The sequence below is a fragment of the Oncorhynchus masou genome, chromosome 3 (genome assembly GCF_036934945.1).
Source record: "Oncorhynchus masou masou isolate Uvic2021 chromosome 3, UVic_Omas_1.1, whole genome shotgun sequence".
NCBI lineage: Eukaryota > Metazoa > Chordata > Actinopteri > Salmoniformes > Salmonidae > Oncorhynchus > Oncorhynchus masou.
This window is the reverse complement of record NC_088214.1, coordinates 18,280,784-18,303,886: the sequence shown is the minus strand read 5'-3', so window position 1 is coordinate 18,303,886 and position 23,103 is coordinate 18,280,784. Positions and strand designations below refer to the sequence as shown.

At 42.7% G+C, this 23,103-nt stretch overlaps 1 protein-coding gene across 1 annotated transcript; it reads left to right on the top strand.

Annotated features, from left to right (window-relative positions):
* The first annotated feature begins 265 nt into the window (after nucleotides 1-265).
* Nucleotides 266-22,723, top strand: zyg11l (zyg-11 family member, cell cycle regulator, like). The gene is given in 15 exon segments (XM_064933603.1): nucleotides 266-480; nucleotides 1,006-1,174; nucleotides 1,415-2,226; nucleotides 2,435-2,578; nucleotides 2,739-2,915; nucleotides 12,939-13,003; nucleotides 13,138-13,237; nucleotides 13,476-13,526; nucleotides 14,211-14,372; nucleotides 14,453-14,500; nucleotides 15,075-15,275; nucleotides 15,366-15,418; nucleotides 21,850-21,947; nucleotides 22,165-22,254; nucleotides 22,257-22,723. Coding segments are annotated over 15 exon segments (2,271 nt in total). The 5' UTR covers nucleotides 266-477; the 3' UTR covers nucleotides 22,355-22,723.
* Nucleotides 22,724-23,103: the final 380 nt, after the last annotated feature.

Here is a 23,103-nt window from a genome sequence, read left to right as displayed (position 1 = left end):
CTAAGTTAAATGTACTAAAATGTCAAAGACTAAATTATTGTGCATTCATTATCGAATGCAAATCCAATTTCATTTAATCGATCATGATGTATCATAGAACATTATAAGGGAATAGCACCTGCTTGAAAGAGAAGTTGCCATTGGATGACATTTGACTTCTGCCGACCAATTACAACGTGGTATTACAGTACGACGGCTCGTGGATCAACTATTTCTATGGATTCTACATCGTGGAGCTCTGGAGTTACACACGGGTAACTATCGATCAACTGCTGTCGCTGTATCAACATTCAACAGCAATTTGACTAGCAGTAGACACTGTACTTTATAGCTTGATTTTTACCAATGTCAAAAGAACGGAATCTACATGTGCATATCCACGACAGAAGATAGTCTTGCAATTTGAACCACAATGCTTGTTCTCAAAGTCATTTGATATTGCAAAGTGATGGGAAATATTTCTATTTAAAAAGAAAAATGGTGAGTTATTAGGCTTCCCCCTTCCCAGTTCCTTGTCGTATTGCCTTGCTGTCTCTGTCAAATAGTAAAACAGCAAGAGCCTTGCTTTTGTTCAACTTGGTTGGTCAAGAGAGCTGTAGGATTAGAGGGTGATTTAAAGGGACTAACTAATGCGCCACTACTCTATTCTGGTTAAATTTAGAAACAAGCCATGTCGCAATCGCATATACCACTGTGTCACTCACAGTGTCAGTGGCTCTGAACGTACTCTCGTTGTTCGACATGAGAAAAGCCATAACTAAGTACTTGTTAAATATATATATTTACACATTTCACAAGTTTTGAGTTATCAAATATTGATTGAGTAAAATGTTTATTCTAAAACTATTTAGTTTACAAAACACTTCAAATAGAGTGACAGATTAAGGTACCTAAAAGCCTAATCATTTATCATTGCTGAATGGAAATGAAACATACCAAGTATGTGGTTGCATCAGGTGCAATGTCATGCACTGCAGAACCAAAGCCAGCTGTGTGTGACTGCAGGCTGAGGAGTCCTGTCCCGTGGCCCTGTCTGAGCTGTGTCTGGCCCAGGTGTGTCTCAGCCTGGACTCCCTCTGCAGTACGCAACCAGATGGCTCCCTGAGGCTCAGCTGGGCCCCATTGCTCCCACAGGAAATGGCGGATCAGCTTCTGCACAAGATGGCTGCCCAGGGTGAGTAGGGAGGGAGGGTGCCAGAGAATGTTCAACAACAAAACACACAAATGGAATTAAATAAATGTAATGGTTAACAAACCTGCTATGGGTTTAAAAAAGGGAATTTCTATTCAATGTGTTGATTTTACGTAATTTTTAAAAACAAGATATTGTTGTGTCAACCTCCCAGTCATCACTGTTCTCGTCCACATTTTATCCTTACCTCAAGTTTTCACTTCTTCTTTTTTCATCCCCGAGGCACGCTAAACGACAGAACTGTCGGTATCTTCCGCAGCTGTGAACAACTCCGTCTGCGCAGAGCTTGTGTCCGCTCCTCCCCCCTCTCTGCAGAGGCCTTCCGTCTGGCCCTCTGCCCTCACCGGCTGCAGGAGCTGGATGCTTCTGGGGTCCCTGGGGGCCTTACTGGTGCCCACATCCTCTCAGGCCTGGCCTCCAACCCGGAGTGCAGAGCCAGCCTGCAGAGGCTCACACTGAGCAGGCTCCAGTTGGGCTGGACGTCCCTGGAGGTGAAGGAAGAGCAGGTAGGCTTCAGCTCTCTGCAGGGCCTGAGGACACTTAACCTGGCCAACACAGACCTCACAGACCCCTTCCTGGAGGACATCTGTACTCTCCCACAGCTAGAGGTCCTGGACATCTCCAGCACCCCCGTCACGGAGCTGAGCGCCCTGCTGGGTTGCCGGCTTACCCTGAGATCCCTGACTGCCCACGGGCTGAGGCAGCTGGACATGTCACCCGCCAGAGTGATCTCCATCCTTAGCCAGCTCCACGCCCTCAGGCACCTGGACCTCTCTGACGACCGCTTCGTCTCTGCACCACCATCCGCAGAGAATGACGAAGGGGGGGAGGGGGATGAAGCGGTGAGGCTGCTTCTGGAGGGGGGTTCTGGGATTCTCCCAGCACTTGTGTCTCTGGATGTGTCTGGAAGGAAGAAGGTGACTGAAGGGGCAGTCACTGCCTTCGTCGAGGGGAGGAGAGGGCTTTTGTTCCTGGGGCTTCTGGCTACTGGGGCTGGCTCCTGTGACGTTCTGTCTGGGAAGAATAACTTAAAGGTGAGGTGACCACCTGGGGGGGATTTTATTGTTCATTACAAAAAATGCCTCCTACTTCCTGCTGTCATTTACTTGCTTTGGTGGATCTGAGACAGCTGTGAAGGTGTAAGCAGTAGTTTCAGCTATGACCTATCCAGGCCTATCAGATATGTGCAGAAGAATGAGGAATAAGTTACTCACGAATGATCTTCTTGTGTTTGTCTTCCAGGTGGCTGGCGAGGCCAATGAGAAGCAGATCTGTGAATCTCTGAGGAGGTACAGAGAGAGAGAGTGTTTCACACGCGAGGCCCTGGTTCATCTCTACCAGCTGACTAACGACATGTACGACCAGACCAGACCAGACATCCTGAAGGTAACGGTCGGAATATGTCTGCATGTGAAATGGCTGAAATTGTGGTTGTTGACATAAGCATTTATACAAAAAGCTTATGTACTGCTTATACATGTGCTATGAATGGGTCATGAATGTGTTATGAAGTCCTAATGTAGGTACCCTTCTCTCCTCCCTGTAGCTTGTGTTGGGAGGGATGCAGAACTACTCAGAGTCTCTGCATGTCCAGCTGGTGGCCTCAGCCTGCATCTTCAACCTGACCAATCAAGACATGGCTGTGGGCATGCCCCACCCCCTGCTCAGCGCAGTTGTGCATCAGGTGCTGGAAGCCATGAGAAGCTTCCCCAGCCACCAACAGGTTCGGGCCCATACACACACACACACTTTAACATGCACTACATGACCAAAAGTATGTGGAGACCTGCTCATCAAACATCTCATTCAAAAATCATGGGCGTTAATATGGAGTTGGTCCCCCCTTTGCTGCTTTAACAGCCTTCACTCTTCTGGGAAGACTTTCTACTAGATGTTGGAACATTGGTGTGGGGACTTGCTTCCATTCAGCCAAAAGGGCATTAGTGAGGTTGGGTACTGATATTGAACGATTAGGCCTGGCGTGCAGTCATTGTTCTAATTCATCCCAAAGGTGTTAGATGGGGTTGATGTCAGGGCTATATGCAGGCCAGTCATTTATATATGGACCTTTCTTTGTGCATGGAGTTTTGTCATGTTCAAGGCCAGCCCCCTAGCAATTTGAGTTCCAGTCAATGAGCTTCAGCCTCTCTCCATTTGAGAAACAGCTAGCATGATGCACACACAGCAGAGTGAGAGCGCAATTATGTAGTGCACATATCTGTACTTTTAGCTCGTGAATGCTACTTTCAGAACTACTGGCTAAAAAGTATACAAAAGTAATGTAAGGGACAGGTCTCTTTAAGGGACATTTAAAAACATTCTAAACCACCACTGAAATCCTTTAGGCTTACTCATGACGCTGAAATCTCCAACCATTAGAAAATTACTTTAAAAATAATAACTAATAAATAACAAATACTGGGCTAATTTTAAAGTATAAAACACAAATTATCACACAGAGTTGGCTACTCTCTCTCCTGTTCCCATAAAAAAATCTAAGCCAAATACAATATAAAGTAATACTGTCTACCGGACGGCAGTAAGGATAGCCACTGAGCTCACATACCCACTCAACCAGGAGTACACGACCAGCTCTGACTTTCTTTTACCAGGTAAATTAGACTTGAAAACACATTCTCATTTACATCAATGAAATGGGGAACAGTTATAGGAGGGGAGATGAATGAGCCAATTGTACATGTGGGATGATTAGGTGACTGTAATGGTATGAGAGCCAGATTGTGAATTTAGTCAGGACACAGAGGTTAACACCCCTACTCTTACAATAAGTGCCATGGGATCTTTTAGTGACCACAAAGTGTCAGGACACCCATTTAACGTCCCATCCACAAGACAGCACCCTACACAGGACAATGTCCCCAATCACTGCCCCTGGGGCATTGGGATATTGTTTTAGACCAGATGAAAGGGTGCGGCCTACTGGCCCTCCAACACCACTTCCAGCAGCATCTGGTCTCCCATCCAGGATCAACCCTGCTTAGCTTCAGAAGCAAGCCAGCAGTGGGATGGAGGGTGATATGCTGCTGGCCATCAGGCCACGATACAGATTTTATGTACAGAGAACTTGCCAAAGCCCAGAAATCATTTGTCCCCACCAGTATCAGACAGTTAAACAAATCACTCTGCTCAATGACCCCCCCCCCCCACTCTCATTTATCTGAACTGTGAAATGTTCCTTATCCAATGGACTGAACAGTACATTCGAAAAGTCTACAGAGCCCTTGATATTTTCCAAATGTTAATGTTGTTATATTACAGCCTTATTCTAAAATTGTTTAAATTGTTTTTTTTCCCCTCATCAATCTACACACCATACCCCACAATGACAAAGCAAAAACAGGTTTTTAGAGATTTTAGTGAATTTATTCAAAATGAAAAACTTAAATATCACATTTATGGTGTATTGTGTGTCGATTGAGGAAACAATTTAATTAAATCCATTTTAGAATAAGGCTATAACGTAACAACATTTGGAAAATATCAAGGGCTCTGTAGACTTTTCGAATGTACTGTCAAGGGGTCTAAATACTTTCTGTCTAAATACTTTCTGAATGCACTCGTCCCCACTAGTTGTTTCTTGTTGTATTGCTTGTGATTTACATTGTTGTGTTGTTACAGGTTTGGGTTTTTCCATTTATGTTTTGAGGTTGGACTTTTAGCACGTATAGCTCGTTAGCACGTAGGGCGCAACAATTGGTATCACTTCCTTAGTCAGTATGTGTTATTCCTGGGCTGGTTGCCAACTCAATAGTGGGAAGGTGTTTCACCTGTGCTGGCCCAGATGCTATTTAAGAGTGTCCGGCCCAGTTCTCCAGTTGTCTTGATAGATGCGGAAGGTTAACACCTTTAGTTGGCTCGCCCTATTTAGATTTCTAGACAAGCAAATACTTTATCTGATTTTGTTTTGCTCCACCTTTTTGGTTTGCTTCCTGTCTTTAAGTTTGGTGTGGGTTTTTCTTTTGTTTGCCTCTTAGTGGTCAAATGTAGTGGGCACTCACGGGGGGGGGGGTCTTTTAGGTTCCAGTTGTTGTTGCTACAGTAGTCAACTTTCATTGGACACCCCCATGAGTGTCTTTTAGAACCCCTCCTAAAACCCCACCTGTTTTGTTTTGGTTGTTGTCAGTGACTCTTTGTTATTTCCGCCTTCAGTTTGAGCAACATTATTTGGTTTTCTAGCTGGGGAACATAACAAAATGGGGGCTCATCCGGGACCTTGTTTCCCATGAGTATGTGCTGTGCCCAGATATTTGAGTGTTCAAAATACACTTTTGTAGTAGAGTTTCTAGCCAGAGGACTTATAAGATTGGTGGAATCATTTTGATAGTTGCATAGTCCCACAGGCTTGTAAAATAAACATAAAGCCATGGACTTTAAACTGGAAGCATTTGTGGAAACCCTACATGGGAGATGCTAGATAAATGTACAAAGCCGAATCTGACAGTCCAAAAGCAGTAGTCAGAGTTTATCGGTACTGCTTTGGTGGAGGAAATCCTCTCTGAGAGAGAGGCTGATGAAAAGTGTGCTACAGGTAGTAGAGTACATCCCATAGAGGTGCAACTAAGGCAGTTAGAACTAATGGCAAAGTAGGAGCAAAAATTTGAGCTTGAACAACAGAAATTAGAGTTGGGGCACAGGGAAAGACAAAATGAGCGTGCAGCCAAACAACGAGAATGTGCAACCAGACAAGAACAAGAACAACATGCGCATGCCATTTGATTAAAAGAGATGGAGCTGGCAGTGTGACAAAGGGAAATGGATCTGGACGCACTCCAAATCCAGTCAGACCATCCTGCCCCCTCAACAGAGTTTGATCTTGGTCGAAATAGCCGACTTGTACCACCTTTCAACGAGAAGGAGGTAGATGTGTATTTTACCCTGTTTGGCTGTGAGATATTTGGTCACTGCTCCTCCAATGTGCTATTTTGGGAAAAGCTCTGCAAGTGTATGCCGCTTTATTTCTTGACCAGAGTTCAGATTATGACACTGTTAAAGCTGCTTTCCTTTGGGCTTACGAGTTGGTAACAGAGGCATACAGACAACAGTTCTGTAAATGACTAAAGACAGAATCATAAAGCCATGTTGAGTTTGCAAGGGAAGAAGCATGTCTTTTTGATTATCAAATCAAATTGTATTTGTCACATGCCCCGAATACAGCAGGTGTAGACCTTGCTGTGAAATGCTTACTTACAAGCCCTTAACCAACAATGTAAGTAAAAAAAATAAAGTTACACAATAAAATAACAATAATTAGGCTAAATACAGGGGGTACCGGTAATGAGTCAATGTGAGGGAGTACAGGTTAGTCGAGGTAATTTGTACATATAGGTAGTGGTAAAGTGACTATGCATAGATAACAAACAGCGAGTAAAATCTTCAACATAGAATTGCTACCAAAAAGAGTTTACTGAAACTTGTTACAAATGACAGTCACCTATGATTAACCAAATTATATTTTGAAAGAGGAAGCAAAATACTTTAAGCATATGTTTTCGTTTCAGTCTCCTCCATCTCCTCTAACCGAAGCTAATTTTATATATTTGTTTCTATAAATAATGTAAAATGAACAGCCATACAGAAAGACACATGTGAAGGTGAAAATACAGAGGAGGAACTTCTTGATGTAATTAAAGCCTTTAAGTCCAGGAAAACTCCAGCACTGGATGGCATACCAATTTTTGTATATACTCAGAGGACCGTTATTAGCATGTTTTAACCACTCTTATGTAAATGGTAGATTATCAGACACACAACAAGAAGGTCTGATTCCATTATTACTGAAACAGGATACAAGTGTGAAATATAAAGAATTGGAGGCCCCTTAAACTTAAATGTTGTGATGCAAAAATTCTAGCAAAATGTATAGCGCATAGAAATAAAAAGTTATTGTCTGACATTATTCATTCTAATCGGACAGGTTTTTTACATGGACGATACATTGGAGATAATATAAAGCAAGTACTGGAAACAATATAACACTATGAAAAATCTGGGAAAGCAGGCCTACTATTCATAGCGGACTTTGAAAAGGCTTCTGATAAAGTACAACTGGAGTTTATGTATAAATGCCTGGAACATTTCAATTTTGGAGAGTCTCTTATAAAATTGGTTAAAATAATGTATAGTAACCCTAGGTGTAAAATTGTAATTAATGGCTACTTCTCAGAAAGTTTTAAACTGTCAAGAGGAGTAAAGCAAGGTTATCCACTATCGGCATATCTATTTATTATGGCCATCGAAATGTTAGCTATTAAAATCAGATCCAACAATAATATCAAGGGATTAGAAGTACAGGGCGTAAAAACTAAGGTGTCATTGTACACTGATGATTCATGTTTTCTTTTAAATCCACAACTTGGATCCACAGCCAGATGATTTTTCTAACCTCTCTGGATTACAACCAAATTATGTGTACTATATTACGTATGTGGATATACTCGGTATACATATCCTGAAAGAAAGAAATGATCTCACTCCAATACATTTTTATAGAAAGTTAGCAAAAATAGATCTTGCTACCATGGAAAGGTAAATACCTTTCTATATGTGTAAAAATTAACCCTGATGAACTCTTTAGTCATATCCCAGTTTACCTATTTGCTTAAGGTCCTGCTTACACCTAGCGAACAATTTTTTTTTATTATATGAGAAAAAATATAACATTTTATTTGGAATTGCAAGCGAGACAAAATTTAACGGGCCTATTTATATAATGAATATGAATTTGGAGGAAGCATTAGACCTCTCACTATAGGTTTCAGTTATACAAAGATGATACTTAAATCCAAACTGGTTCTCTAGTAGATTAATAAAAATGTCTCACCCTATATTCATGAAAGGCCTTTTTCCCTTTAGTCAGATTGCAACCTTTCACTTTCAGTTATTTGAAAAGGAAATAATCTCCCAAATATCGCTATTTTTAAAGCAAGCCATAGAAAGTTGGTTGCAATTTCAATTTAATCCACCAGAAAAGACAGAACAAGTAATACAACAAATATTGTGGTTAAACTCAAATATACTAATTGATAAAAAAACGTTTATTTTTTAATAATAAAAAAAAAGTATAATCTTCGTAAATGATATCATAAATACCACTGGTGGAGTTGTCATACATGCAGCTAACTAAAACATATGGAAATGTCTGCTCTACCTAAAATTACAACCAACTAATTGCAGCATTATCGCAAAAATGGAAGAGGAAAGTGAAAGGGGGGAGAAGTAAGGAACCTGTCTGTCGCCCTGCATTAAAGACCATAATTGGTTAAATCAAATTTTGATAAACAAAAAAGTATACCAGTTTCATTTAAGGACCAAAAAATTGACAGCCGTGCAAAATAGTTGGGAAGAAATTTTTAACGTAACCATTCCATGGCACATGGTTTATGAACTGATACGCAAAACGACGCCGGATTCAAAACTTAACATTTTTTATTTGAATTATTATACAGAATTCTTGCAACCAACAGAATGTTATTTATATGGGGGATACAACCTTCCCAGCTCTGCAGATTTTGCTGCAAAGAGGCAGAATCATTACATAATTTGTTTTGGTACTGTCCATATGTAGCTTGTTTTTGGTCACAGGTCCAGGAATGGCTGAAGAATTGCAATATTTACCTGGAGCTAACCCTGCAGATAGCACTTCTTGGCAATCTGAAAAGTCATAGTCTATCGACAGTGGTGGAAAAAGTACCCAATTGTGATACATGTGTAAAAATAAAGATACCTTCATAAAAAATTACTCAAGTAAAAGTCACCCAGTAAAATACTACTTGAGTAAAAGTCTAAGTATTAGGTTTTAAATCTACTTAAGTATCAAAAGTAAATGTAATTGCTAAAATATAGTTAGTTATGTCACGATCGTCTAAGGTGGAAACAGCGGACCAAAGCGCAGCATGGTGAGCGTACATACTTCTTTATTATAAGATGTCGCCAACAAAACAATAAACATCCAAACTAAAACATGATGCCAACGTCGTGCTCACAGGCAACTATACATTGACAGTTACCCATAAATACAGGTGGGGAAAAACGCTACCTACTGTATATCCAAATGTCCATTTCTTTGACGCGTTTGATCCAGAAAAAAACAGCTTCCAAAAAACGCAACGTCATTACAAAATATTTCAAAAGTTGCCTATAAACTTTGCCAAAATATTTCAAACTACTTTTGTAATACAACTTTTTTTTATTTTTAAACGTTAATAATCGATCAAATTGTAGACGGGTCTATCTGTGTTCAATACAGGAAGACAACAATCCAACGCTACCTTTCACGTCTTGCGCACTCTCAACAGTGTTACCCAGTTCCTAGATGGCCTACTACTTCATTGCACAAATGAATAACCTCAACCAAATTCCAAAGACTGGTGACATCCAGTGGAGGCGGTAGGAACTGAAAACAAGTTCCTAAGAAATATCATTTGCCAATGAGAACTCAGTGAACAGACAGAGACCCCCCAAAAATCTGAACGGTTTGTCCTCGGGTTTGCCTGCTACATAAGTTCTGTTATACTCACAGACATGATTCAAACAGTTTTATAAATTTCAGAGTGATTTCTATCCAAATCTACTAATAATATGCATATCTTATATTCCTGGCATGAGTAGCAGGAAGTTGAATTTGGGCACGCTATTTATCCAAAAGTGAAAATGCTGCCCCCTATACCTTAAGAAGTTAGCAGAAAAAATGGATGATAATTAGATAACGTGCCACAGAATGCTGCAGCAGCCCGCAAGGTGTGCTGCAGTATGACACAACTTTGAAAGGAGCAACCACTGTACTTTTTGAGACGTTCAAGAATTACCTTCATGAAAGTGTTGCTACCTACATTTATGAGCACAAGGATCTCACTCTTGCGAAAGCTGCAGTCCTTGCAGATGAGTTTGTATTGACACATAACAATACCTTCACTAACAAAGCACCCAGTAGTTATCCATGCGCAAAAAGCAATCCAAAGAAGTCACCTCTTACTGCAAGATTCCAGTCTTTTTCTACAGTGCCCAAAGATAAAGATTGGCAGAAAACTGTTTTTTTCTCTCGTATACGCCAGTTTGTTATTGAGAAAGGACACATTGCCGTGAGAAAAGAGACATCAACTCTGTGTCCTAAGTTGAAATAGAAAAATAAGCAGGAGAAAAAGCCATTTCTTCTTGTGGGAGCACTCCAGCCCATTAACTCTCTGCTTGGGACTGGTGTATCTCCTAAACAAGATTTTAAATCAGATGTGTATTGTTTCAGATGAGTTCGTGTCTCTGCAGAGTGGCGATGCTGTTATGCAGCTGGTGAAGATACTGTGAGACACTGGGGCAGCCCAGTCCTTCATTTTGGAGGGTGTTTTGCCTTTGTTTGTGCAACGCAGAAATGGATTGTATGGAGGATCCATTGTATAATGTGGAAGTTGAGTCTGGTCTAATTTCTGGTTCCGTCGTCGTTGGGGTGAGGATTAGCCTACCGGTGATGGAGATGTCATTCATTTTGGGAAACGATTTTTATGGAGGGAAGGTCGTGCCAAGTCCTGTCAATTGTAAAGAACCCAGGGTAGAGGAACCTGATGTTATCAGAGAAGTACCCTAGAGTGTTCCCAGCGTGTGCGGTTACACATACTATGTCTAAGAAAGTCACCAGGAGCAAGTCTAGTATTGAGGAGGATATCAGCGATCCCACCATGGTCAATCTATCTGAGACGTTTATGAGTGATCCTGATTTCGGTAAACCTCCTGAGTTGACCTCTCCTTTGAAAACCCCAAGGTGAGCAAGTTTGTAGGACCACTGAAGGAAGAGAGGGTCCCTACAGTTGATACAATGTTTAGGAAGCAGTTGATTGCGGAACAGATTAAAAATGTTTAACTCTCCCCTCTTTTTGCTGAGATACGTCCAGAGGTGGAGTTTTAAGAAGTTCGTGTGGGTTACTTTGACAGAGATGGTGTTCTAATGAGGACATGGCATTCTCACACCCTTTCTGGGCAAGACAATTGGCCCAGTGTATCTCAAATTGTAGTTCCAATTACGCTTTGACTGTATCTTGCGTAACTTCTTCTAGCCAGGTCTGTATAACAAGATGTTGTGTCTTACTATAAATCCTCTTATGTTTGCCATTACATGGGTGAACCAAACCAAGCTGTACCAGTTACCACTTTGCAGCTATTCCTGCTTTTGACGAACCTTTCAGCAGGGTTCTGATGGATTGTGTTGGTCCTTTGCCCAAAACAAAGAGTTTCTGTTAACCATTGTGTGCCCTGTCACTCGTTTCCCTGAGGCTATTCCACTCAGGAAAATCACAAGAGGAAAATGACTATGGATATTGCAGGAGTTTCCACTTGAGATCGGATATGTACGTGGTAAGGACAACTTGGTTGCTGGTTGTCTTTCAAGGGTGGACTGTCGATAAGTTTTGTTTTTAGCCAGTGTGTAGCCCTGGCTCACAATTTATTTTGACTGCACATTGTTTGATATTTTGGAGATTAGCTTTGTTTGGCTGCGCTCATTCAAAGGGGGTGAGAGATATACAGTGGGGCAAAAAAAGCATTTAGTCAGCCACCAATTGTGCAAGTTCTCCCACTTAAAAAGATGAGAGAGGCCTGTAATTTTCATCATAGGTACACTTCAACTATGACAGACAAAATGAGAGAAAAAAAATCCAGAAAATCACATTGTAGGATTTTTAATGAATTTATTTGCAAATTATGGTGGAAAATAAGTATTTGGTCAATAACAAAAGTTTATCAAAATACTTTGTTATATACCCTTTGTTGGCAATGACATAGGTCAAACATTTTCTGCAAATCTTCACAAGGTTTTCACACACTGTTGCTTGTATTTTGGCCCAATCCTCCATGGAGATCTCCTCTAGAGCAGTGATGTTTTGGGGCTGTTGCTGGGCAACACGGACTTTCAAGTCCCTCCAAAGATTTTCTATGGGGTTGAGATCTGGAGACTGGCTAGGCCACTCCAGGACCTTGAAATGCTTCTTACGAAGCCCTGCCTTTGTTGCCCGGGCGGTGTGTTTGGGATCATTGTCATGCTGAAAGACCCAGCAACGTTTCATCTTCAATGCCCTTGCTGATGGAAGAAGGTTTTAACTCAAAATCTCACGATACATGGCCCCATTCATTGGTTCCTTTACACGGATCAGTCGTCCTGGACATGTACTGACTTAAGCAGGGGGACATGTCTGGCACTGCAGGATTTGAGTCCCTGGCGCGTAGTGTTGTTACTTTGGTCCCAGCTCTCTGTAGGTAATTCACTAGGTCCCCCGTGTTCTGGTTCTGGGATTTTTGACCCCATCACCCCAGATCGAGCGAGATCTTGTGATCATTTTGACCCCAAGCTGCTTACGTATGGGCCTGTGAGATCTTGTCATGGAGCCCCAGATCCATTAATACAGAACGGGGAGATTATCAGTGGTCTTGTATGTCTTCCATTTCCTAATAATTTTTGCTTCCATGAAAATTACAGTTGATTTCTTGTTGGCTGAAAATACCAAGCTACTGATTTTCTTATATGAACTGTAACTCTGATGCATGTTGCGTTTGTGAAATATTTTTATTTATTTCAATTGACTGATTTTCTTATATGAACTGTAACTCTGATGCATGTTGCGTTTATATTTTTATTCCGTATATTTATTTACTTATGCATTATGTGGTGATGTTTTGCTGATGAGTTTCCTGAAAGGGACACAACAAATTATTATTATAACCAAAGCCTGTGCTTCCCCTTTTCCAGTTACAGAAGAACTGCCTGCTGGTGCTCTGCAGTGACACCATCCTTCAGGACGTCCCTTTTGACAGGTCAGTCTGTCCATAGCCTGGTGAATTGAAATCAATCTAAATCAATTAAATCAAAACCTTGAGTTATGTGTACAGATCTTAAGTTAGGATTAAGTCCTAGGTTTTATAGGATCTCACTGCTGTGTCCCTGTCAGGTTCGAAGCAGCCAAGCTGGTGATGAACTGGCTCAGCGGTCACATGGACCGGACCCTGCAGAGGATGGCTGTGGCTGTCATCTCCATACTAGTGGCCAAAGTAGGTCCCCACCCTTCTTTAAATGCATTATTTCCTCAACCTTATCATCTCCATACAAGTTGGCAAAGTAGTTCACCCCAACCCCCCATGGACCCCATACCCCCCCATGGGGGACTCCATACCCCCCATGGACCTGAATTTTTGACTGGGAATAGGGTTGATGTACTGGACTCCATGGGCAGTTGGCAATGGCTTATGTTGCTAAGATCATTTGTTGAAACAGTTTGTCTCTCTGCAGCTGTCTACAGAGCAGACCACACAGCTGGGGGCTGATATATTTATTATGAAGGTAAGAAATCTGTCCCTCCATTTTCCTCTCCCCCTCACTTCATCTTTATCTCTCTCCCCCTCACCTCCCCTTTATCTCTCTCCCCTCACCTCTCCTTTATCTCACCCTCCCTCACCTCATCTCCACCTCACCTCCCCCTCACCTCACACCCTCTCATCTCATCTCACCTCACCCTCCCCCCTCATCTCACCTCATCTCACCCTCCCCCTCACCTCATCTCACCCCCCCCACCTCACCTCATCTCATTCCCCTCCCTCACCGCATCTCACCCCCCACCTCATTTTACCCTCTTCCTCATCTCATCTCACCCACCTCACCTCATCTCACCCCCCACCTCACCTCATCTCATTCCCCTCCCTCACCGCATCACACCCCCCCACCTCATCTTACCCTCTTCCTCATCTCACCCTCCCCCTCACCTGATCTCATCTCCCCCTAACCACCCTCTTCCCCCTCACCTCATCTCACCCTTTCTCTGCCTCCCCCCTCACCTCTCTCTCTCCCCTTCACCTGACCCTTTTCCTCTCTCCCTCACCTCTATCTCTCCTCCTCTCTCCTTCTCACCTCTCTCTCTCTCTCCCCCTGACTCCTCTCTCTCTATTCCTCTCTTCCCCCTCACCTCTATCTCTCCTCCTCTCTCTCACCCTCCTCTCTCTCTTCGTCTCGCTCTCTCCCCTCTAACAGCAGCTGCTGGGTATAGTGCAACAGAAAGCCATGGCAGGAGTAGTGGACTCCACTCTGAAGTTTGCCCTGAGTGCTCTGTGGAACCTGACTGATGAGACACCCACTGCCTCGCGACACTTTATCCAGTGTCAGGGCCTGGAGCTGTACGAGGAGGTGCTGGAGGTAGGAGAAGCGCACACACACACACACATTTATAGTTGAAATGGTGGAACCATTCAATGAATTGTTCTCTTGCCTTGCAGACCTACTCTTCTGAATCTTCTATACAGCAGAAAGTTCTAGGTCTTCTGGTAGGTCTTTCTGTTTCAACATGTTGCAGTTGTTTGTTTGAGTATGTCAGTGCTCTGATTTTTCTACATTATCATTGTGCATATCATTTACATGTGTTACACTTTGGGTTGTATGCTCAAGTCATAATTGCACAGAGAAAATGCATGTTTCTGGAATCAAAACCACTTCTATTTTGTTTGAGCCAGTAAAGATAAACAAGGGACAGACAACCACATCATAAAAACTGGAAGCATTTATCTGTTGATGGTCCATGGTGTTCTGTCTCCCTCCACCCTGCGCCTGGGTTCATTAGGGCACACCACAGCCAAACATTTGAAAGCATGTATAATAGGATCAGATAGTACATCCCTATTTTACTCTGTTGGGGAGCGTTTTCGTCTGTTTCATTCCTACTGAACACTACTCAGGGCCAGTATTTATAAACCATTTCAGAGTGAGAGTGCTGATGTAGGATCAGTTTTGTGTTTTAGATCAATATGAATACGATTATATGGACAGGGGACCTGCTCCTAGTTCAGATCTACTACTCTGAGTCGATTGATGAATATGGTTCCTGGTCTCTCTGTGGTCCAGAACAACATAGCAGAGGTGGAAGAGCTGCAGGCAGACATGATGCAGGAGGACCTGTTGGAGCATGTAGTGACCCTGCTCCAGGGGCCCCAGGTGGAGGTGGGGGTCAGCTACTTTGCTGGGGGCATCCTGGCCCACCTCACCTCCAGACAGGATGCATGGACCCTAGACCAGGGGCTCAGACAAACCATACTGGAACAGCTGGTACAGTGTGTGTGTGTGTGTGTGTGTGTGCATATCAGTGTTTTCTTAAGTGTTTTCTTTACTCCAATTACCTGTCATTACTTTCTACAGCATGTTGCCATACTGACCTGGGCCCTCCCTGAGCGTGAGATGGTGTCCTACAGGTAAGACTGACTGCCTGTCTGTCTATCTGTCTGAGCTACTCAGAGGAGCCATATATATCATATACAGTGGGGCAAAAAAGTATTTAGTCAGTCACCAATTGTGCAAGTTCTCCCACTTAAGAAGGCGAGAGAGGCCTGTAATTTTCATCATAGGTACACTTCAACTATGACAGACAAAATGAGAGAAAAAAAATCCAGAAAATCACGTTGTAGGATTTTTAATGAATTTATGTTGGAAAATAAGTATTTGGTCACCTACAAACAAGCAAGATTTCTGGCTCTCACAGACCTGTAACTTCTTCTTTAAGAGGCTCCTCTGACCTCCACTCGTTACCTGTATTAATGGCACCTGTTTGAACTTGTTATCAGTATAAATGACACCTGTCCACAACATCTCTCTCCTTTCTCTCTCTCTCTGTTTCTCTCTCTCTCTTTCTCTCTCTCTGTTTCTCTCTCTCTGTTTCTCTCTCTCTCTGTTTCTCCCTCTCTCTCTCTCTCTCTGTTTCTCTCTCTCTCTCTCTGTCTCTCTCTCTCTCTCTGTTTCCCTCTCTCTCTCTCTCTGTTTCTCTCTCTCTTTCTCTCTCTCTCTCTCTCTCTGTTTCTCTCTGTTTCTCTCTCTCTGTTTCTCTCTCTCTGTTTCTCTCTCTGTTTCTCTCTCTCTCTCTGTTTCTCTCTCTCTGTTTCTCTCTCTCTGTTTCTCTCTCTGTTTCTCTCTGTTTCTCTCTCTCTGTTTCTCTCTCTCTGTTTCTCTCTCTCTGTTTCTCTCTCTCTCTATGTCAACCAAATCAAATTTTATTTGTCACATACACATGGTTAGCAGATGTTAATGCGAGTGTAGCGAAATGCTTGTGCTTCTAGTTCCGACAATGCAGTAATAACCAACAAGTAATCTAACTAACAATTCCTAAACTACTAACAATTCCTAAACTATGTTCCTCTCTCTCTCTCTGTTTCTCTCTCTCTCTGTTTCTCTCTCTTTCTCTCTCTCTCTCTGTTTCTCTCTCTCTCTCTGTTTCTCTCTCTCTCTCAATTAAATTCAATTTGCTTTATTGGCATGACGTAACAATGTACAAATTGCCAAAGCTTACCTTGGATATTTGCAATATTAAGATAATAAGAATCAAAATTGTCAATGGGACAACAGTAACAACAATAACCAAGGGTCAAAATAACCATGCATTGAACAATAATAATAAGCATACAGTAGAGGACATGTGCAGGTTGGTTTGTCTGTCAGACACTGTCCCTCATCTTATTGCAGGCAGCAATGTAGTGCGCTGCCAACCCACAGCTCTCTGTGTCCTCCCCCAACAGGACAGGTAGCCTAATTCTCATCAGAGAGGTCTTTGAACCCTTGAATAAGAGTTTTGAATGTGTGGAAATTACACTCTCTAATCGTTTATATTTTTGACATTTCGTCACTAAATGCAGCTCTGTCTCAGGTTCTGCTGTTGTGCCATGGTTGTACAGCCTTTCCTCTACAGGGAGCCATGTTTTCCTGTGTCTACCCTTCTCAATGGCAAGGCTGTGCTCACTGAGCCTGTACTATGTCAAGGTTTTTGATCAGTAACCATGGTCAAATAGTTAGCCATGGTGTACTGTCGATATAGGGCCAGATAGCACTGCATTTTGCTTTGTGCTTGTCTTTCCCAATAAGCAATGTAGTTTTGTTTTGAGTGTGTTGGAATTTGGTTTATCCTGATTGATTGGATGTTCTGGTCCTGAGGCTTCAGTGTATTAGTAGAACAAGTTTGTGAACTCAGCCCCAGGACCAGCTGGATGAGGGGACTCTTTTCTTTGCTCAGCTCTTGGCATTGCAGGGCTTGGTAGTGATATGAGAGGGGGTCACTGTATTTTAGATGTTTCCAAAAACCTATTTGCTCTTTTTTGAGTTGCATGCATTGTTTGTAGTTTTCCTCTGGACATGGAGGAGAATCTTACAGAACTCTGCATGCAGGGTTTCAATTGGGTGTTTGTCCCATTTGGTGAAATCTTGTTTTGCAAGTGGACCCCACACCTCGCTGCCATAAAGTGCAATTGTTTCAATGACACAATCAATTAGTTTTAGCCAAATTTGAATAGGTATTTCAATTTAAATTTGTTTTTTGATGGCGTAGAATCCTCTACATGCTTTCTCTCTCAGTTCATTCACTGCCTCATTAAGGTGTCCAGTTGAGCATATTTTTAAACCTTAGTAATTGTAGTGTGTGCAGTACTCTATATATTTTGTACCAATTGAGAACTTTGGTCTAATTCCCTGAGATCTGGATCTTCTCTGGAAAATCATTATTTTAGTCTTTTTGGGGTTTACTGCCAGGGCCCAGTTCTGGCAGTACTGCTCTAGCATGTCCAGGCTCTGCTGTAGGCCATGTGTTGTGGGTGACAGCAGGCATAGGTCATCTGCGAAGAGTAGGCATTTAACCTCTGAATTGTGGAGACTAACACCAGGGGCTGAGGATTCTTCTAGAATAGTGGCCAATTTGTTGATGTAAATATTGAAGAGTGCAGGGCTCAGATTACAACCCTGACGAAGGCCCCGCCCCTGATTAAAGAATTCTGTTCTTTTCTTGACAATTTTAATGCTGCACGTATTGCCAGGATACATTGATTTAATTATGTCATATGTTTTACACCCTACACCACTTTCAATAACTTTGTAGAACAGTCCTGTATGCCAAATAGAATCAAATGCTTTTTGGAAGTGTCACGTTCGTCATAAGGAGACCAAGGCGCAGTGGGATAAGCGTACATTCTATTTTATTAAACAAATGCAACACTGAACAAAACTATACAAAATAAGAAAATGAACTGTGAAGCAATATGACTAGTGCGAACAGGAAACTAAACATAGAATAATAACCCACAAAACCAAAATGGAAATGGCAACCTAAATAGGATCCCCAATCAGAGACAACGATAAATATTCCTATTCATGGAACAAGTAAATTCTAGTAGTGTGTGTGTGTGTGTGTGTGTAGATGTAGATGTATTGGAGGAGCTGTTTAATCTCACTTAATCCTAGAGGGTTCTCCTGTCCTCTGACGACCTCTGCACAGCTGCGTTGGTCCTGCTGTTGGGCCCAGTGGAGTGGAGGAGGGCCAGTTCTGGGCCGTGGGGCTTCCTCTCTGGTCTGGTAGGGGTGGTGATCTGTTGCGGGGTAGTAGGCTGGGCCCGGTCCGGACTGACTAAGCCGATGGAAGTGGTGATGCTCTGGTAGTGGGTGGGGCCTGTGGGGTGCGCTGGGTCTGGTGTGGCATGAAGGGGCCTGGGGCCCCTTGTTGGTGCAGTGGTCTGGTAGGGGTCTCTGGGTGGTCCTCTATCCAGTACATCATGGGGTGTTTGTCTACCAAGTGCTGCGTCCTTTCGAGACTTGGCAAACATCCCTACTGTCTGCTCGTGGTCGTGCAGATGCTCTGGGGTGATTGTTGGGTGGTGAGCAACGTGTACGTTCGGGAGTAGGCCACACCCTCTGGTGATGTCAGCGTTGACATTCTGAATGGTACGGGGATGAAAGTCTTTGCGGGGCAGCAGAGTGGAGATGGTGATGTGGAAGTTAGGGAACCGCTCAGAGGCCCTCTCTGCTACTCTGTTGACCAGGCTGCATACTCTCTCCTGCTCCTCTCGCAGGTTGTTGGTGCCGGTGTGAATAATAATGTGGCCTGGTGTGCCAAAGTTAGGCTGGGACCGGATGTGGAGTGCATTCTGTGTTTTTGGGCACCACATTTTGCACAACTTGTGTTGGGGGAAGAGTTTATCTTCTTGGATGAATTTCCCATTTGAGTCAGTGAGGATGGCCACCTCAGTGGGTTTTATCAGATTAGTGCGTTTACGGTCTGGGGCTGGAGTACACAGGGCCTGTGTACATGGAGGGGTGTGTCAGGGGGGGCCAGAGAGCTTCTCTCTGTAGTAGGTGTCCACATGTGAGTCTCCTTGTTGACTGGGGATGTGGGTAAAATGTTGTCGGTTTGGGGGTGGGTTGAGGTCGGCCGACTATGATTTTTCAACGCCGATACTGATACCGATTTATTGGAGGACCAAAAAAGCCGGTACCGATTCATCGGACGATATTTTTATTTTTATTTGTAATAATGACAATTACAACAATACTGAATGAACACTTATTTTAACTTAATATAATACATCCAGAAAATCAATTTAGCCTCAAGTAAATAATGAAACATGTTGAATTTGGTTTAAATAATACAAAAACAAATTTTTAATTGTACCTTTTATTTAACCAGGCAAGTCAGTTAAGAACACATTCTTATTTTCAATGACGGCCTGGGAACAGTGGGTTAACTGCCTGTTCAGGGGCAGAACAACAGATGTACCTTGTCATGTTTGAACTAACCTTCCGGTTACTAGTCCAATGCTAACCATTTCAAAGAAGAAAGTTGGAGAAGAAAGTAAATGTGCAATATGTGCTACGTAAGAAAGCTAACATTTCAGTTCCTTGCTCAGAACATGAGAACATATGAAAGCTGGTGGTTACTTTTAACATGAGTCTTCAATATTCCCAGGTAAGAAGTTTTAGGTTGTAGTTATTATAGGAATTATAGGACTATTTCCCTCTATACCATTTGTATTTCATTAACCTTTGACTATTAGATGTTCTGATAGGCACTTTAGTATTGCCAGTGTAACAGTAGAGCTTCCGTCCCTCTCCTTGCTCCTCCCTGGGCTCGAACCAGCAACACAATGACAACAGCCACCATCGAAGCAGCGTTACCCATGTAGAGCAAGGGAAACAACCACCCAAGGCTCAGAGCAAGTGACATTTGAAACGCTATTAGCGCGCGCTAACTAGCTAGCCATTTCACTTTGGCTACACCAGCCTCATCTCGGGAGTTGATAGGCTTGAAGTCATAAACAGCGCAATGCTTGACGCACAACGAAGAGCTGCCGGGAAAACGCACGAAAGTGCTGTTTGAATTAATGTTTACGCGCCTACTTCTGCCTACCATCGCTCAGTCAGATACTTAGATACTTGTATGCTCAGTCAGTTTATATGCAACGCAGGACACGCTAGATAATATCTAGTAATATCATCAACCATGTGTAGTTAACTAGTGATTATGATTGATGGTTTTTTATAAGATAAGTTTAATGCTAGCAAGCAACTTACCTTGGCTTACTGCATTCGCGTAACAGGCAGTCTCCTTGTGGAGTGCAACGAGAAAGAGGCAGGTCGTTATAGCGTTGGACAAGTTAACTGTACGGTTGAAAGATTGGATCCCCCGAGCTGACAAGGTGAAAATCTGTCGTTCTGCCCCTGAACGAGGCAGTTAACCCACCCTAGGCCGTCCTTGAAAATAAGAATGTGTTCTTAACTGAATTGCCTAGTTAAATAAAGGTATCAAAAAATATTACAAAATTAAAAAATATATATATATTTTTAATCGGCGGCAAAAAATACCGATTTCCGATTGTTATGAAAACTAGTCCCTAATTAATCAGCCATTCCGATTAATACCTCTAACAGAGCCCGCCTGTCTCTCAGCAGGCTGATGGAGGTGTAGCTGGGGGGCTGCTCCTTCAGCTCAGTAACCCATACCTCTAACAGAGCCAGCCTGTCTCTCAACAAGCTGATGGTAGTGTGGTCTTGGCTCTGGTGGTTGTAGGCAGGCAAGGGGGAGGATGATCCTACTGTTGGGGTGCCTGAGGTGAGGGGAGAGGTCAGGGTGCTGCCCTTGTCTTTTTTGCTTTCCGCTATCTTCGTTAGGGTGGGGAAGTCCTGCACAACAGAGCTGAGTGCAGCCTCACTGCCCTGGACCATGACAGTGCCGTTCTGGTACATGTTTACCATCAGAAACCTGTTTTCCTGGTCCTTATCGCTGTCCTCAAACATGTGTATTTGCCTTCCCTTGCAGATGCCTTTTTTTGTGGTGTAGCTGAAATGCCTGGTTACAGCTGTACGCCAGGCAGTAGTGTGGTCTGTGTAGAATAACAGGTTTGTAACTGTCCTGTTTTGTGAGCAGTCGGCAAACAAAGTTTCTGGGTTCCCCCTCAGAATTCTGTTTTTAAAATGGATTCTTCCCTTCACTGATTTGATTTCTGCTGGATATTCAAAAATGGGGGGGAGTCTCTCAGTCTCTGGTGCCGCTGACGCTGCCTCGGTGGCCATGTTGCTATGGTTACCAGCAGTAAACAGTTAGAGCGAGATGGTAAAGTAGTTGACAGATTTGAATTAGGCTAGCTACTACGATTAAGTTTGGTATTTTAACTCACTCTGTCAATCTTTTCCTCCTGTGTTGATCTTCAGTTGTACAATTTGATTACCTATACATTTTTTGCTCATTTAATTGTGTCAATCTCGCTCTTAACAACCAAAAAGTTATAACAAGTCAGGAGCTGTTATTCTGCATGACTTCTCTCTCTCACTGTTCATCTCTCTTTCTCTCCCTTCCTCCTTATTTCCCTTCCTCCCTCAGGTCGTTTCGGCCGTTCTTCTCCTTGCTTCAGACCTCTCAGCCTGCTGGAGTGCAGCTATGGGCTGTCTGGGCTATGCATCTCGTCTGCACTCAGAACGGTGAGGGTGTGTGTGTGTCATTTACAGTACATGGTATCATTTGGGGAACTATTTCAATAACTTGAAGATAGCGGTAAGATACTGGGCTGTAGGCACATGCATAGTCCTTTGATCACATAGAATGTGTGTAGCCTGAGGTGTTCCCTCACTAGTTTGTCTATATTACTGAGGTGCTTTAAATGCATTGAATATAATGTGTGATTCTATTTTATTCCAGGTGTGCAGTACTGCCATATGCTTCAGGTGGAGGGGGCAGTGGAACTCCTAAAGACATTGTCCTCTGACCTTGACACCCACAGCAATGTCAGGGGATGGCAGAGAGCATCCTGGGTATGGTGGAGCACCACCAGACCACCAGCAATCCCCTGAGAACACAGACAGAAAAGGGACATCATGGGAGGTCATGATGGATCTGTGACCCTTGACCCCTTAGTCACATGTGTGTTAAAATATGAATGGGATACCTGACATCTCTTTCTGTGTACAGTCTACTATATGTATTTTTTAGTAGTTACATTGGTGGGAATTAGGAAAATAAATATATTTGTTAAATGCTCAGAAAGACACTGTTTGACATCAGACTCCTCAATACCTAGCTGTATAAATAATTTTTCAACAACATTCTAAAAGATCACTGGAGTTGTTCTAGAAGTGACCTGGATAACTGCATAGTTGCTGCTTTTAAAAAGAATAGCAGAGCTATTTTTAGTCGATAATTAAAACAACTTTCAAAGAGACTAGAATAATCAGCTCTCCTAATTAAACAGGAATGTAACAACAAACTGGTGTACTGTGTGTGTTTGGAGTTTAAAATCCAATCTCTGTCACCAGAGGGCTCTGAGGTGCTGCGTATATACCGATGTATATAAACCCTGGATTGCTGATACAACATTTGTGTAACAAGTCACATAATGAGGTGCATGGACTCATTCTGTGTGCAATAAGAGTTTAACATTATTTTTGAATGACTACATCATCTCTGTGCCCCACATATACAAATATCTGTACGGTCCCTCAGTCGAGGAGTGAATTTCACACAGATTCAACCAAAGACCAGGGAGGTTTTCAAATGCCTCTCAAAGAAGGGCACCTATTGGTAAAAAAAAAACAAGCAGACATTGAATCTACCTTTGAGCATGGTGAAGTTATACAGGTG